At 38.9% G+C, this 17,122-nt stretch overlaps 1 protein-coding gene across 3 annotated transcripts in view; it reads left to right on the forward strand.

Annotated features, from left to right (window-relative positions):
* TDRD3 (tudor domain containing 3) overlaps positions 1 to 17,122 on the forward strand; it is a 306,660-nt gene that overhangs the window by 238,978 nt on the left and 50,560 nt on the right. For all 3 annotated transcript variants that reach the window (XM_077812194.1, XM_077812198.1, XM_077812200.1), the window contains exons 11-12: positions 9,605 to 10,449; positions 12,509 to 12,634. In XM_077812194.1, the coding sequence (XP_077668320.1) occupies positions 9,605 to 10,449; positions 12,509 to 12,634 (971 nt within the window). The remainder of the gene's footprint in view (positions 1 to 9,604; positions 10,450 to 12,508; positions 12,635 to 17,122) is intronic.

Genomic DNA, 17,122 nt, shown 5'->3' on the forward strand with positions numbered 1-17,122 from the left:
CTCCTTCATGGTTCTCTCATGCCAAGCGAACTTGCTCGGAGCAGGTTCAAAATGTACTCCTTCATAGCACAACGAATTCTACATGCACCACGTACCTTCATAACTGGACAAGATTTACACACTGGTAGGCTGCCACAGAAACCGCTCCTTTTTTCCGTGCCTCTCCTGCTAATCCTTGGCTATCTGTTAGAGATTAAACTCTCTGGACTCTCCCTGAGTTCCATCAAAGTCCACTTGGCCACAATTACAATGTTCCATGATGCCACCGACGATAGGCCTATCTTTGCTCACCCCATTACTAAGCAATTCTTTAAGGGACCCCAAACCCTATACCAAGACATCAAACTGCCTAATCCACCTTGGATCCTTCTCCTAGTCTTAATTTGTCTAACCCAAAAACCATTTGAACCATTAGCCACATGTTCCCTCCTACATCTCTCTATGAAAACTGCATTTCTAGTAGCAATTACTTCTGCGAGACGTGCAGGAGAAATTGAAGCACTCATGACAGATCCACCATACACCATATTTTTTAAGCACAAAGTCACCCTACGCTTACTCCCCAGAATTCTACCGAAGGTGCACTCATCTTTCCATGTCAGTGAGCCTATCCCTCTCCCTACCTTTTTCCATAACCACATGCAAATTCCTTTGAATCTACAATGCACGCTTTAGACATGTGCAGAGCTTTGTCCTTCTACTTGGACAGGACTAAAACCTTTAGGCGTTCTGACAAGCTATTCGTCCCCACTGCAGAACGCTCTAAGGGCTCATCTGTGCCTAACCACAGACTTTCTAACTGGATCTCGAGTTGCATTTGTCTCTGCTATCAATTACAGAATGTGACTCCCCCTACTTTTATCAGGACTCACTCCACCAGATCCATAGCAACATCAATGGCCTTTCTGCGTAATGTCCCCCTTAAGGACATTTTCAGAGCTGCCATTTGGGCTTCTGAAAATACGTTTGCAAAACATTATGCTCTTTCACAGGGACCCATCACCGATACACGTATGGGCAGAGCTGTTCTTTCTACTGCTTTCCTTCCAGAGCCAAAGTCCCTACCTCCTTGAGAGATACTGCTTTTCAGTCACCTGCAGTGGAGCACTCACAGGGACACCTCTCGAAGAAGAGGAGGAGGTTACTCACCTGTGCAGTAATGGACGTTCTTCGAGATAAGTGTCCCTGTGGGTGCCCCACTCCCCATCCTCCTCCCCTCTACTTCGGAGCTAGGGCAGCCTCCGTTGTAGAGAAGGGACTGAGGAGTTCGACCACACATGTGCACTATTAAGACAAGACTAGTATGTGAGGCAGGCTCGTGCATGCGTGATTGATACGGGAACTGCTGTAAACATCTCCGAACAGCAGCGCAGGGGCGCACCTACACCGACAGTGGAGCACCCGCAGGGACGCTCATCTCGACGAACATCAGTTACTGCCCAGGTGAGTAACCTCCTCTTTTAGTAGCATGGGAATCTTCAGGTACTGTTAAAGGAGCTAATTATTCCCTAGGCAAAGTGGAATCTTTTTAAATGATGCTCATTTCTTGGATACTGTGATAAAAACAATAAAGTTTTTATCCGTTGTCACCACCCCCTGTGCTGCTACTCAATAGCACATACGTTAGAAACACATTGTTTTCCAGTATGTTAGGCCAATGTTCTGCCAACTTTGTTACCTTGCTGCAAAAATTTTTGACATGTGGAAAAAAGGTTGTTACATGAGTTTCTCCAAGAACTTAATTTTGGACATATTTAGCTGTGTCAAGTTCTAAGCCCTCTGCCAAAACCATTCTGCTAAAAGCTTCTGTTTTCTGCATCACTGTTATGCTATTCTGAATCTTTTTGCTCCTCTGTGTGATGGAGGGTAATTGCACGCCTCAGAAATGAACTGTCTGTCTCTTAAATGAACATTATCTTCCAGACAGACAATAGTCTTTACAAATAATTTGAATTCTGAATCATTAAAAATTCCTTCTCTTGACTTTAAAATCAAACTTGATTTTAAAAAAGTGAACAGAAACATTATCTGAATTAGTAATGTTCTGTAACTATTCCTTGAAATTGAAATCAATAAGTGGGAAAAAAACATTTGAAGCTAGTTTGTGGAATTATATATAATAGTGTTCCCCAGGATTAAATGAAGGTCCGCAGTGTCACAGTTCCTGCTCTCTCCTATTCCCCTACTGGAAGTAAGCTTTATCAGCCCTGTAATGATAACACATCATTTATACCTGCACACCAACTCATCCATGTTGAGAGGGCAGAGTCAAGACTGCCTTCTCTTTCTCCCCGCCTTCCCATTCCCCGCTCAGTTGTGTGGTAGAGAGCACGGTGGGCCCCACAGCAGCTGCTCTTCCCAACTTGCACAGATTAGTGGTATGGGTTGCCATCTGAAGGAAATAATGGGGTGCCTGATGCCCCGTTACTCCTCTCCATGGGTGTTAGAGGTGGTTCAAGATTGAGCCCTTTCATTTTGTAGCCATGAACATTCTCTAAACTTTAAACAATTTGGAGTTCATTACACAATATGTTTAGATGCGGGACATACTCAGATGGCTGGAAAAAGACATAGATTACACTCCTTTTAAATATAGGCCCAAAGTGTAACTTTTTTTATTACATGACATCCAGACCTGTGTGCTTAATATTTTTGGAGTTTTATAATAATATCCTGAAATAGTTCTTGTGATTACATTTGTGTGATTATGTCCACGCGTATCTGTTATACCTGATGCATTATTATACATCTCAGTCATCTATTAAATGGACTTGTTTGGGGTTTTTTTGGCTTGCGCTCAAATTTTTTGGCTCTCTTAAAAATATGAATCCCTTCAAATGGATGCAAGGGGCTACCAAGATCCAAATGTAGTGTAGGAAATTACAGGGCGGATCAGTGTGTGAGATACTTACACCATGCCCTGCAATTTCCCAGCTGTTTTGTTGCTGGTTACTTTGCTGTTCAGGGATTGTTAATTATATTAAATTATATTGTGGCTTCGTAGTGAATTGCATTATTTGAATCTAGCATATGGCATGCTACTGATTCTTTACTGTACATTTCTTACTTTGGGTAATAAACCTTCTATATTTGTAAGTATATACTTAAGTACCTTGCTTGCTTGTGGCCTTAAACTGCAACCCCCACCAAAATAATTACATAATTCATAGAAAGATTTCAGAAAATGGCAAAACAGTGTTTCCAGATACTTAAAAATTTAAACCCACAGCAAGAAAACTAAAAAAAACCCACCTGTTAAAACATTAAATTTATAGTAATTACATCAGATACTGTTATGTAAGATATGAACAGACTATACAATAAATTAACCATCTTCTTTTTCAGAATGACTATCATAAAAATTAGTTTGAAAATTCACCATTATAGAATTTCTGCCCATCCCTAAAACAGACACAAGAGTTGAATATAAAAATCTCTTCCAAGTTTTTCTGCATAAACATATGCCTCTGATGTCCCTCAAGGCAAACCGGTCTGTTTAATAGCTGACTGTCATCAGTTTAACTAGAAACTGTCCTCAGACCATGGGAAATTGTGTGTTACCAATATGCACTCCAAAAGCTCTTCAAAAACTACTTATATCCAGATTTAGTTTAATCTATCACATACTTTGAGTGACAGTTTATACACGAAAAAGAAAAGGAGTACTTGTGGCACCTTAGAGACTAACCAATTTATTTGAGCATGAGCTTTCGTGAGCTACAGCTCACTTCATCGGATGTATACCGAGCTCACGAAAGCTCATGCTCAAATAAATTGGTTAGTCTCTAAGGTGCCACAAGTACTCCTTTTCTTTTTGCGAATACAGACTAACATGGCTGTTACTCTGAAACCAGTTTATACACTGAGTAATATTACTTTTCACATCAAAATAAATTGTAAATATGTTTTCATTTATGGAATATGAAAAATGACTGTCATTATACCAGGGTGGAGAAAAATCAATGATTGTTTTTAAAAACCAAAAAAAAAAAAAAGAAAAAAGGATTTTTTCATTTTAATTGGATTTTTTATTTTATTGTTTAAATTATAATAGGAGTTTTTATTTTTAAAGATAAAACTTTTTACAATGAAATCTCAATTTGATATAAAATATGTGTGACCAGAGTCGCAGAGGAGCCAACCGAGGTCACTCAATTAGGGTGAAATGCAAAGAATGGGGCAGACAGTCCCCAAGCTGGTGGCTATTCCAATACGTAAATTTAACAAACCAGCACAAAACAGCTTCTGTAATACCTCGCTGGTTACCCAGAAGCCAACAGCACAGTTCCCTTAGAGTAACCCAGCCTCAGGCCTCCACCCAGATACCCACGTCAAATATGATGAGGATTACTGAAAATCTTATTCATCATATAAGAAAGTTCTACTAATCCCAAAGGATCTGACACATTACCTCCCAGGTTAATGAATATTCCAGATTTTACCCAAATACATGCTTACTGCCAGTTCTCATTAACTAAACTAAAATGTATTAAAAAAAGAAAAGAGAGTGTTGATTAAAAGATCAGTATACATACAGACATGAGTACAGTCTTGAACTCATCTAGCAGAGATGGTGAGCTTTGTGGTTGCAAAGAGTTCTTTCAGAATTGGTCCATAGGTTATAGTCCAAATTATATTCAGGGTGGTCCAGTCAAAGCTGGGATCTCAATCTTGTGGCATAAGCTTCCCCTGCATTGAAGCATCAAGCAGATCTGAGATCATAGAATCTCAGGGTTGGAAGGGACCTCAGGAGGTCATCTATTCCAACCCCCCTGCTCAAAGCAGGACCAATCCCCAACTAAATCATCCCAGCCATGGCTTTGTCAAGCCTGACTTTAAAAACTTCTAAGGAAGGAGATACCACCACCTCCCTAGGTAACGCATTCCAGTGTTTCACCAGCCTCCTAGTGAAAAAGTTTTTCCTAATATCCAACCTAAACCTCCCCCACTGCAACTTGAGACCATTACTCCTCGTTCTGTCATCTACTGCCACTGAGAACAGTCTAGATCCATCTTCTTTGGACCCCTTTCAGTTAGTTGAAAGCAGCTATTAAATCCCCCCTCATTCTTCTCTTCCGCAGACTAAACAATCCCAGTTCCCTCAGCCTCTCCTCATAAGTCATGTGTTCCAGTCCCCTAATCATTTTTGTTGCCCTCCGCTGGACATTTTCCAATTTTTCCACATCCTTCTTGTAGTGTGGGGCCCAAAACTGGACACAGTACTCCAGATGAGGCCTCACCAATGTCAAAGAGAAAGGAACAATCACGTCCCTCGATCTGCTGGCAATTCCTCTACTTATACATCCCAAAATGCCATTGGCCTTCTTGGGAGCAAGGGCACACTGTTGACTTATATCCAGCTTCTCGTCCACTGTAACCCCTAGTTCTTTTTCTGGAGAACTGCTGCCTAGCCATTCGGTCCCTAGTCTGTAGCGGTGCATGGGATTCTTCCGTCCTAAGTGTAGGACTCTGCAATTGTCCTTGTTGAACCTCATCAGATTTCTTTTGGCCCAATCCTCTAATTTGTCTAGTTCCCACTGTATGCTGTCCCTACCCTCCAGCGTGTCTACCTCTCCTCCCAGTTTAGTGTCATCTGCAAACTTGCTGAGGGTGCAATCCACACCATCCTCCAGATCATTAATGAAGATATTGAACGAAACCGGCCCCAGGACCGACACTTGGGGCACTCCACTTGATACCGGCTGCCAACTAGACATGGAGCCATTGACCACTACCTGTTGAGCCCGACAATCTAGCCAGCTTTCTATCCATCTTATATTCCATTCATCCAGCCCATACTTCTTTCACTTACTGGCGAGAATACTGTGGGAGACCGTGTCAAAAGCTTTGCTAAAGTCAAGGAACAACACGTCCACTGCTTTCCCCTCATCCACAGAGCCACTTATCTTGTCATAGAAGGCAATTAGATTAGTCAGGCATGACTTGCCCTTGGTGAATCCATGCTGACTGTTCCTGATTACTTTCCTCTCCTGGTGGTAGGATCAGGCCCTAATTACCATTCACATACGTTCTAATATGTCTTTCATGGTTGGCTTTGTGTCATTTAGCCTGCAGGATGCTTAACCCTTTCTGGCCATGTGTCACGCTTTGTATAAGATTCTTTGCAATTACATAACAGTGGTAGCAACATTGATTTGCATGGTTATTTTTTAATTAGACCACATCACAATATGTTAAGGCCTAAACTACTTATTATCTCTTAAAATACGTAAATAAAAAAAATATGCTGACTCCGTAAGCCTCTGTCAAAAACTTTGAGTTAAAGGCTGCTTTTCTATATAAATAATCAGGGGGAAACATCTGACTTTTGAGGTCAAGTTTTATAAATATGGCACAGTAGGTCAGCCTCAGTAATTTAGGAGGCCGTCTTATTTTCAAGAGACTGAAGTGTGACTAGAAATTTAAGCTCCAGTCACTTTCAGTTCAGCATATTTGAAAATTTTCCCAGGCTGACCTGAAATAATCAGTTTAATTAGCTGACTATAGTTAATCTCTCATTTAATAAATCGTTTAGTTGTAATTGTGAAACATGTTTTGATAAGAGAAGTTTTTGTATCCAAAACCTTTTAAGGTTTTTTGTTTAATACAAATAAATCTTATACGTTGCTTTGTGTGTTTAATTAAATTCCAGTTACCATTCTAATGAAGCTTAATACAAATCATGTGCAAAAACTTAATTATCTAGTAAATAAGCAATATATCATTCAGCATTTTCTAACATACTAAAAATGTTTGCAGTGTTACTGTAGCTGTATCAGTCCAAGGAAATAAGAGAGACAAGGTGGGTGAGATGATATATTTTATTGGACCAACATCTTTTGGCAAAAGAGACAAGCTTTCGAGCTACACGGAGCTGAAGAAGAACTCTGTGTAGTTCAAAAGCTTGTCTCTTTCACCAACAGAAGTTCATACTAAAAATAAACAGTTAATAAGAATCTGAAAATATTAAACTATATGATTGCTATATACTATATGAAATAAATGTACATCTTTCTAGTGTACCCTCTTAGATAGCAAAAAGATGCACTAAATCTAATGTAAATGCTCTATTTAGTTACAACTCAACATGTTTAATGATTATATCAGCCAGTGAGAATGTACCTTTCTTTAGAGAATAACTAAAGTACAAATGGAAAAGTTGATTACGATTAATTATTTAAATTGAGACTTTCCACTTGGTGATTTAAATAATTAATTAAATCACTGATTTAAATAGCCTTGATTTAAATCAGTGTACCCTACATTAATCCCTTGATAGCCCCTAAAGGAATTGCAGGTATTCTGGACCCCTTGGGTATGTCTACACTGCAGTTAGACACTCACGGCTGGCGTGTGTCTGCTGACTCAGGCTCACAGGGGTCAGACTGCAGGGCTGTTAAACTCCACTGTAGACATCCAGGCTTGGGGGCAGCCTCGGCTCCAGGACCTTGCAAGGTGGGAGGGTCTCAGAGCTCGGCATAGGCATCAGGTTCCACTGACACCTATGGCTACATGGTGCAATGTGTTAACTTGAGACCGAATTCTGACTTGAGCTACACAGCTGCAACTCCCATTAACTTTGGGAGGGTTGCAAATGAGTATATTGAGGACAGAATTTGGCTTTATTTTTTACAATTATTCTGTACTGCTGTATCTCAAACTAAATAGTGTGCATAGCTCTATTGAACTTGAAAAGACTACTTGAGAAGGAAGAATGGTCTTAAAATTTGCTAACAGGTGCTGCTAATAAAAATGCTTTGTACCCTTTTCATAAGAGTAAATACAAAAATTGACAGAGTTTCAAGGACCCAATTCCCAGTGAAAGTCCTTTTTTTTTTTTTTTTTTTTGTTAAATAGTTTTATTGGACTAAGTGACGTACATGTGACTATAAAGTAACATAAGCAGTGGTTCCAAATTTTTATATTCAGTTTGTTCCTTTTGATCATTTTCCATAGGGGCATGTGCAATGAATTGTGATTAATTTCACTAAATAATTGGCCAGAAAAAAACCAGGTTACCCTGAAGGATAATACGTTTACTTACACAATGTGTTTTTGTAATGTCCTGTGTAATTTGACTTACAATTATACAATTATAATTCTCAACTATTAGTTGCTAGTACTTGGTATGGATTTGATTCAGCGAGGTAATAAGCATGTATTAACTTTAAACACATGAGTAATCCCACTGAAGTCAGTGGGGCCATTGATATGCTTACTTTCCTTGCTGACTCAAGGTCTATTTTGGCGCTTCTCTGGTAATGTCGGGTTTTTTGTTGTTTTTTTTTGTTCTTAATTGTATGGCTCTTTCCTAGATTTGTACATGTCTGTTTATAAATATTTTTTCTGTTTTCTCACGTAATTTCGTTGCTATTTCCCAATTTTTTCTGTTCTATGTAACTTTGGAATAACATTTAAGAATATTTTTGCAAACGTAAAACCAACGTGAAAGATCTCTATTAAAAACATACTGAAAGAACAAAATGCACCTTATTTTCAAGTGTTTTCCAGCAAAAGCGATCCAGGAATGGTATTGCTGTCTTGTTGGATTCTTCCTGCCATGTTTGTGAATGGGGGTTTGGGAACAGACAAGATTAAAGATTGAAAAGATGGCATAAGCAGATAAAAGCTTTAATATTACTTTGTAGTCTCTGAGGCTTGTAAATTTTCTGGTTAGCTCACTGACTTTTTCATAAGAAGGTCTCCCTGTTACATTCCATTTAAAGGTTTAGCTACTATCCATTTTTCAGATACTGTACCTGTCCCCGTTTGCTGTCAGAGAGAAGAGATTAAGAGAAGATGTTGTCCCTAGTCTCTGTTTACCAGAAGCTGGGAATGAGTGACAGGGAATGGATCACTTGATGATTACCTGTTCTGTTCATTCCCTCTGGGGCACCTGGCATTGGCCACTGTCAGAAGACAGGCTACGGGGCTAGATGGACCTTTGGTCTGACCCATTAATGCCATTCTTATGTTCTTAAACACACCTTGTTGTATCTTGAGTATGTCTGAGTTCATCTACATCTTGCTCTGAATTTGGAAGCCGTAATTTAAATTAGAAATCTTCTTTTTTTCCTTTCTTCCAGTGAAGTGAGCTGTAGCTCACAAAAGCTCATGCTCAAATAAATTGGTTAGTCTCTAAGGTGCCACAAGTACTCCTTTTTTTTTCCTTTGTGTTCTCCCCTTACTTTTCTCCACACTGGAATCTTTGTTTTCTCTCCCCTCCTTAAAATGGCAGCTGTTCAAGCAAGTTGCCTTTAGGGAAAAATGAGTGGCTTCCTGCAGATCTCTCACCCACACTTTCAGGTGAGTACGTGTTTTGATGGAAGTACCACAGAGTATGGTACATGTTTCCCACTGGATTTGGGAATGATAATCTCAAGTTCAAACCTAGTTCTGTCCCTGTTAAACATGGTGTACTATTCCATTGCCACACCACGTGCGTGAACGCCACTTGTTTTTCTAAACTAATCATAGAACCTCTGTATCTTTCAGTGTCTGACGTGTTATTTCTTAAAACTGATTCTTTGTATGTGAAGTAAATTGTTCATGCCACAAATTAATGGTGCCAGTAATTGAAACACTGTGTCCTTTTTCTTTGTAGAACCAAAATCACAGTCTCATCCACCACATCAAGTGCAACACAGAGTGCTCAATATAGAGCAGAATGGCATAAAAGACTACAGCCATCCAAGACATCTTCCTCGAAATGATACTAGACAGCCAAGAAATGAGAAACCCCCTCGTTTTCAAAGGGACATTCAGAATTCAAGACAGGTTTTGGAAAGTAGTGGCTTACCAAGAAACAGAGGTCCTGAAAAACACAGCTCTTTAGGACCAGAGCAATGGACTGAGGATAAAAATAAGTGTGATAGACTTTATCCAAGGAATGATAGGCTAAAGGATATTGGTCATCCCTCAGCCATTCACCAGAGTGATGTTTCTTTTAGAAAGAGGGATAATACTATGCAAAACAGACTAGGAAAAGGGGCTGCATTCATGGAATTGAGAGAGAATTCCAGTGTTCAAGATACCGATGATGATGATCAGAAACGAGGAAAAAAGGAAAACCAAATACATAATCCTGACAATTTTTATGACAGGAAAACACGAACAATAAGTAATGAAACTTTCAGTTTAAAAAATGAGCAACATTTTGGTATGAATAGTGACTACAAGAATCCTATTAGAACTGATAGTTTTAATGCTTTACCAAATGGAGACACTGAATATCCACAGAAAGGAAGACGAGTAGGACCTATTAAATCACCAGGACCCAATGTTGTTCCACCTTTTGAAGACAAAATGTTATATTATAACGCTGGTCCGAAAAGGAGATCTGGGCCCATCAAACCAGAAAAAATATTGGAACCGTCTATTCCTGTGGAGTATGGTAAAAGCTGGAGGCCCAGGGATGAATGTTTTGCTCTTTATTGGGAAGACAACAAGGTATGCCCCAGTTAAGTAGGAAATACTGTAAATTGTATCTTTAAAAACAAAAGGGATGGTGGCTTCAATGTGCTGCCACAAAGGGGGAGGGGAGAGAGAGAGCGTGTGTGTAATTTCTTATTTGAGCTAGTAACTTGTTACCTAGGGCCGCATACGTGAGGTACATGGCGTACTAAGTCTTGGGGAAGGGAAACGGAATTCCTTGCTGTCCAGAGTGATCTTTATGGTGAACAGATGACATTTTTGGTGCTAGCAGCAGCAGCCTACAGCCCTTCTTAATATAGGTGAAGATCATATTGATCAGGGGAAATGGGCACCTCCCTGCTGTTTGATTTTTATACGTCACCAGGACATTGTTTATTAGCTGAAATATTTCTAGAATGGGTTAATTATTTGTGTCTATATTAAAAAACCAACAATTTTGTTGTCTTGACTTTAAAAGTATAAATATTCCCTTGTTTCATTTGAACTTTTTAATGTTTCCAATTCCTGCTACTTCTGATTATGAGAAGAAATTTTCTTTTTTTTTCTCATTCTTATGGCCAGTTTACATTATTTTTTCCCAATTGTTAATCTCAATTGCTATTGCCATCCATCTGTTTTGGTTTCTTAATCTCTGCCCCCCAACCCTGAGTTTTTTGATAATCTGAAAAGAAAAATTACATTAATTTGTTGTGGGTTTTTATGTGGATTTTTTCATTGTTGGTCTAACAGCTAATATTTCTAATGATGTCATATGTCTGTTTTTTTATCAGGTGTGATTTGTATTATTTTAATATTTTAAGCAGTCATTCCGCTGTATAAATGTTCAGAGTGGGAACTGGCCAAGGCAGTTTTGGAAACTTTTACAATAATGAATTTTTTTCTTTTAAATAAAGAAGCAATTAAGGTTTTTTATTTTTAATCTGCCTCTTTGGCTTATATGACTCAAACAAATGGTCAGATGTTCACACACAAATGTTTGCCGTCATGAGGACAGGTTAATATAGGGGGTTGCATGTTTCAAATATGTGTGCATATTTGGAACTGGTTCATTTGCATCGTGTACACGAATTATGGATGGAATTTTTTGAGAAAAATAATTTAATCATTGTGTGATGCTTGAATTGCTGGGTTGTGGATAGTCAGGAACTCACAAAATGTGCTAAGCAAGAACGTAATTCATTGCTTGTTACTGATGTAGTGTATCTTGGTGAAAATTAGCGACAAGAAATGTATTGATGTAGCAGATAGTCGTGGACTGGTGTGCGCCTGTGCTGTCTCCAGTGGTTGTTTGGAAAGATCCTGTAGCCAGGTAGTCAAGTGCAGTGGTGGTTGTAATTACTGTAGGAAATAATGATTTCTTCCTGTTGAACTCTATAAAGAGTGATAGGATAGCCTCCAAAGATTTATTTCAGTCTGGAGATTATCTGAACATAGATGCTTGATAGGGAGGATTAATTTATGTGAGCTGATTTGAACATATTTCAGCTTAGTTCTGTTTGGGAAAAGGCTGAGGTTAGTTTGGCTCACGGCTGCTCTAAATCCCCTTTAAGATCCTTGCAGAAATTAATTAGAAGTGTACTCGTTCAAACTTCTTGTTTTGTTAGAATTAGAAAAGTGAATCCCTACTCTCCTTCTATAAATCCTTCTAGAAAGATAAAATAGTTGTCATCTTGATACCACTTTTCTGTCTCTGATAATGCCACCAGGACTTCCCTGCATTTTAAACCCTAAATCACTTAGGCATTCTGTTGGTCTAGGAATGCTCACACATTTTTTGTAATAATCTGAATGTGTTCTGAATAAAAAGTCCAAATGAATTGTTAATTTTTAGCTCTGTCCACTGTCTATCTTTTTTCCATTGTTTAAAAATGTCCAGGTAATGAGGGACATGTAAATTTGCATTTGGTTTGAAACTGACATGAGTTTCTAGAATATGCATATTTGATACAAACATTTTTTGAAAATTTAATAAATTTTATAATAAATTGTTTAAAATATAATATTTTAAAATGTTACTGATTTTCTTGTAAAATTTAATCCAATGTTTTATGACCTTTTGAAATTTCTCTTTAAGTTTTATAGAGCAGAAATTGAAGCTCTTCATTCTTCTGGAACAACTGCAGTTGTTAAATTCTGTGATTATGGAAACTATGAAGAGGTGCTACTAAGCAACATCAAGCCCATTCACGCAGAGGCATGGGTATGTGATAACAAATTGTATACAAAGATATAAAATACATTATTTGTATAAAATATGTAGCTTTAAACAGATGAGTCCTGCAGAGGGTGTAAATGTAAAAGCACTGTGTGGAAAAATACTTTAAAACTGAAGAGATCTGCCTTAGTTATTTAAATAAACACCCTTAGATAATAGAAAAGAATCCTGTGGTATTATTTTTCATGTATAATAAAATTAAATTGTATTGTTTTGAAAATGAATACCATTATTTACTTGTTAGAGAAACAGTGATTTGTATATGCAAAATGGGCATTTTATGCATATTTTATTCTCTCTCAAGTTTGTGTTTACTCTATATATGGAATACCAAGTGATTGTCAAAATAAGATTTCTGATTCACAGACATGGCTATTGTTTTTTTTTTTTAACATGTAAAGATTAGGAAAAGAGCCTTTCAGATATACAAATATATTCCAAACATTTTTATTATGTGTATATGTATAGGTAAAAAAATACAGATTTGTTTGTATCATGATTTTTCTTTTTTTTTTTTTTGTTTCACTTTTTTCTTCTTTGCCAAATATCATGCCAAAATTGTGTGATTACAGAGATTCGCTTAGAACATATTGGCCTTATAGCATCTATTTTTTAAAAGGCTTTGGAAATATGCAGTCACCCAGTGTTCACTGCCAACTGTCTTTCATCTTGAGTTGTTACCTCTCATTCTGTGGACCTCCCTTGTGGATTTTTTGTTTTTGTTTTGTTTGGCAACTCTACAGGAATCTGAAACGTTTTCTAGTTTCTGCATTAATTTTCCTATGAAGTCTCAATATCTTATTTCCACTGGTCGAACTGCTACTTACCACCTTTTGGGACACAGTTGTTTCGCAACTCTTGATATTTCAAAATCTTCCACTTGTAAGGCACCTCATTCCTTTCTCCCATCTTCTCTCTTTGAGTTTCACCACAGGCTGATAGTTGGTCTCAAAGTGCTTATGGAGAAACCCTGAGATTTCGCTATTGTGCTGCTTGGATATCCTTGCAGCTCTGAGTTTCTTGCACGAGAAAGCTATTTGCACTTTGCGCTTTACTTTTGTGTCCTGATGCTAGATCTAATTCTCATTTTAAATACATTCCTCTTCAACTTCTCAACACTTATTGGAATCTTGTTCTAATGCTAGTAGATATATTTTAAGTTATTTTGTGGTTTCTCTCTCTCAGTATTCATACATTAACCAATGTAAGAGTGACTTAGGCAACATATACAGCAATTCAAAGTGAAGTTCTAAAGTCTTGTGGTTCACCATAAGATTTGAGACTTTCTGGGGCTTGATCAGTATGATCCAGTTTATAGCTGTCTCCAAACTGACTGCAGGGATTCCTTTCATTCAGTCATTTTCTATTGTCAACAAGAGTGGCTATGCTCCATCCTTTAGAGGGATTCTCTATGTTTGACCCTAGTCTTTCCACATAATACTGGTCCTTGATAATCTGTATTGAAGATGTGCTGTTACCTACACACAGGCATCTTCTTTGTCCCATACTTCAGCTCTGGTTCTGTAATACTGCTTGGTTCCCCACATTGTATTTAAAAGCATCCTTTGAAGCAAGTGTCGGTGCTGATAGGAGGAGCTTTAATGATTTAACTCTATAGTCTATGCTGCAATAAAACCACGAAGCATATTCAATCTATTTTTCAGATTCCTTGTGACTGTTTTCTCCAAAACACTTTTTTGGTGCTTAGAAACTGAATCACACCTAAAATTTCTCAACATGCATCAAAATAGAGAAAGTACTTCTCTGCAGGAGGAGGATGCAAAAATATTATGTCAGTCAGCAGCGAAGTAAGAAACACTGAACTGAAGGCATATGAAAATCCAGTTTAACCACTGTGTTCTGTTTCTTTTGGCTGACATCCTCTATGACCACATCCAAATGATGCTGAGATACTGCTTTCCCCATTAGCATAACTATCAAACTGCTTACTGTAGAAGTGTAGTGATTCTTGGTGTTATCAATAAGAAAAAGATTTTTCATTGTCAATATAGATATAGGACTGGACTGCTTTAGTGAAAGAATCTTCTCTCTTTGCTGGGATGTAGATCCCATCTGCCTGATATTTCTGGGATCCCCTTTTAATTTCCGCCTCATCTGAAGAAGTTAATGCAAGATGATCTGAAGGTTCCTAGAGCTATACATTACATGTGGAAATCTATTGCTGCAGAGTGATAGTCCTGCTGTAGCGTTCTTCCATTATCTCATTTTCTTTGGATCCTGGTATGTTTCTTTTAAAAAAAACCTCTCTGACAGCAAACATGCTGATTGCTAGAAATATAGAAAACCAAACCATTGGCATTAGTATACCAAATGTTACAAATCTAGCTCTGATAGGTTACACAAGGTAAATAAAAGGGCTACTGAGTATTGGTTTTTTTAAAGACCCCATTAACAACTATCATTGTACTTGTCATGCAAAAATAATAAATCTTTATAGTTTTGCTTAGTTCTTGTAATATATGTATAAAAGCCCTGCAATCTGACTGTTTTTAATTAAATTTTTTTTTTTTTTACTTTACATTATTTAAGAATTCTTTTAGTGGTCATCTCCTACACAAGGTTTTGAAAAATGTACCCCCTTGTTTCCCTAAAGGTAGCAGTGATCACTTAATGAAAATGTTATATTCCTAACAAAAAACACACCAAAAAAGCCTTTGTAGAAATAACAATTGCTTGTTTTTCTATTATAAGATGTAAAGTTATACTAGCAAACTGAAAAGCATGAAATGTTAAGGGGCTTCATGACTAAATTAATAGTCTGTTGTGTGGAAAAATAAAATAAAGTGAAGATAATACTTTAAACCTAAAGTGTTAATTTTTTCCTCAAAGTTCTAGGTTTATTTTTTCTTATTAATTACTACTGGTTTTCTTTCTAGCATAAGTGTTTACTCGGTCACTTCACTATGAAGATCATTTATTTATTTTCTCCTTTTCCTTCCTGTCATCCTTGGGTAATAATCTGATAGGGTTTGCTCCTGGATCTACAGATAGAGTTTTAGGTTGTGGTTATAACTGCTTTTTTCCTGTAATGTAAAGAAAGGCAACACTGTCTTCCCCCACCTCCACACATGGTAATCTCATTCTGGTGTTTCTAGAGTCCAACTAGGATTAGGTTCATAGGAGCTTTTCTCAGTGCCTCTTTACTTAAATAATAGTGATTATAAAATAAAGTCTATAGTTTGTTTGTTGTTAGTCTCTTCTTCCTGAATTCCACCGTACAATTCTGCATAGAGAGCAGTGTCTCCTAACCATGAGGCAAGGAGGTGTAAAGAACTGTCAATCAAGATAAGTATAATGATGCTTTCTCCACACTCTGTGGCTTTGTGAGGCATGGAATCCATTCATCAGGTAATTTCTTGTTTTGGACTATCCAGTATGGGGAGGTTGCAGAAGGGAAAGGAAAAAAGAGAGGAGTCTAAGGCTCCAGCTGCATTATTCTTGCTAGCATAAGTACTTCTTTTGGAGCAGGGTAGCAATCTTAATTCTAGGTGGTCTTGCTTCCAGCTTTCTGTCTCCTTCCTCACAGACTTGTAGGCACTTTAAAAGTTCTGACCCTTTCTTAAAGCAGACTGTATCTTTGGCCCTCTCCCACAACAGTTTCTAGTGCTGGGTAAGTAAAAGAAATTTAGGGCCCTTCTCCAGCAACGTTCTTTCGTTGGAGTAATGCACCGGACAGGGCTTTCAGCTGCCTCTTCTATCTACACTCAGTCATGCAGTTGTGTCTTGGCTGGAGAAAACTTTTGCTGCAGGGTCTGAAAATCAGTCATTCTAGGGCGCAGGGCAACTCTTCCAAACCCCCCACTCCCCCCCACCCGCGACTCTTGATTTATAGCAACTATAGATTACTTGAAAGATCTGATTTTCTCTTTGTGCACTAACGTATTTAATGCCCTAGCACAGAGGTGGCAAACTACAGCCAGCGGGCCACATATAGCCTGCGGGACCATCATGCCCGTCCACTGAGCCCCCGGTCTGGGAGGCTAGCCCCCGGTCCCGCCCCTGCTGTCCCCTTCCCCTGCAGCCTCAGCTCACTGCGCCCCTGGCTCTGTGCTGTGTGGTGGTGTGGCTGGCTCCAGCCAGGCGGCACGGCTGCCTGTCCTGGTGCTCTGGGCGGCGCGGTAAGAGGGCAGGGAGCAGGGCGGGTTGGATAGAGGGCAGTGGAGTTTGGGGTGGTGGTCAGGGGGCAAGGGTGTGGATAGGCGGTCAGAGGGCAGGGAACAGGGGGCGTCGAATGGGGGCAGTCAGAGAGAAGGGGTGGTTGGATGGGGCAGGGGTCCTGAGGGGGAAGTCAGGAATGAGAGGAGGGGTTGGATGGGGCGCTGGGGGACAGTCAGGGGTTGGGGGTCCGGGGCTGTCAGGGGACAGTCAGGGGTTGGGGGGGACTGTCAGGGGACAGGGAACAGGCGGGGTTGGATGGGGCAGGAGTCCCAGGGGGGCTGTTAGGAGGTGAGA

Source organism: Eretmochelys imbricata, chromosome 1 (genome assembly GCF_965152235.1).
Source record: "Eretmochelys imbricata isolate rEreImb1 chromosome 1, rEreImb1.hap1, whole genome shotgun sequence".
Lineage (NCBI taxonomy): Eukaryota > Metazoa > Chordata > Testudines > Cheloniidae > Eretmochelys > Eretmochelys imbricata.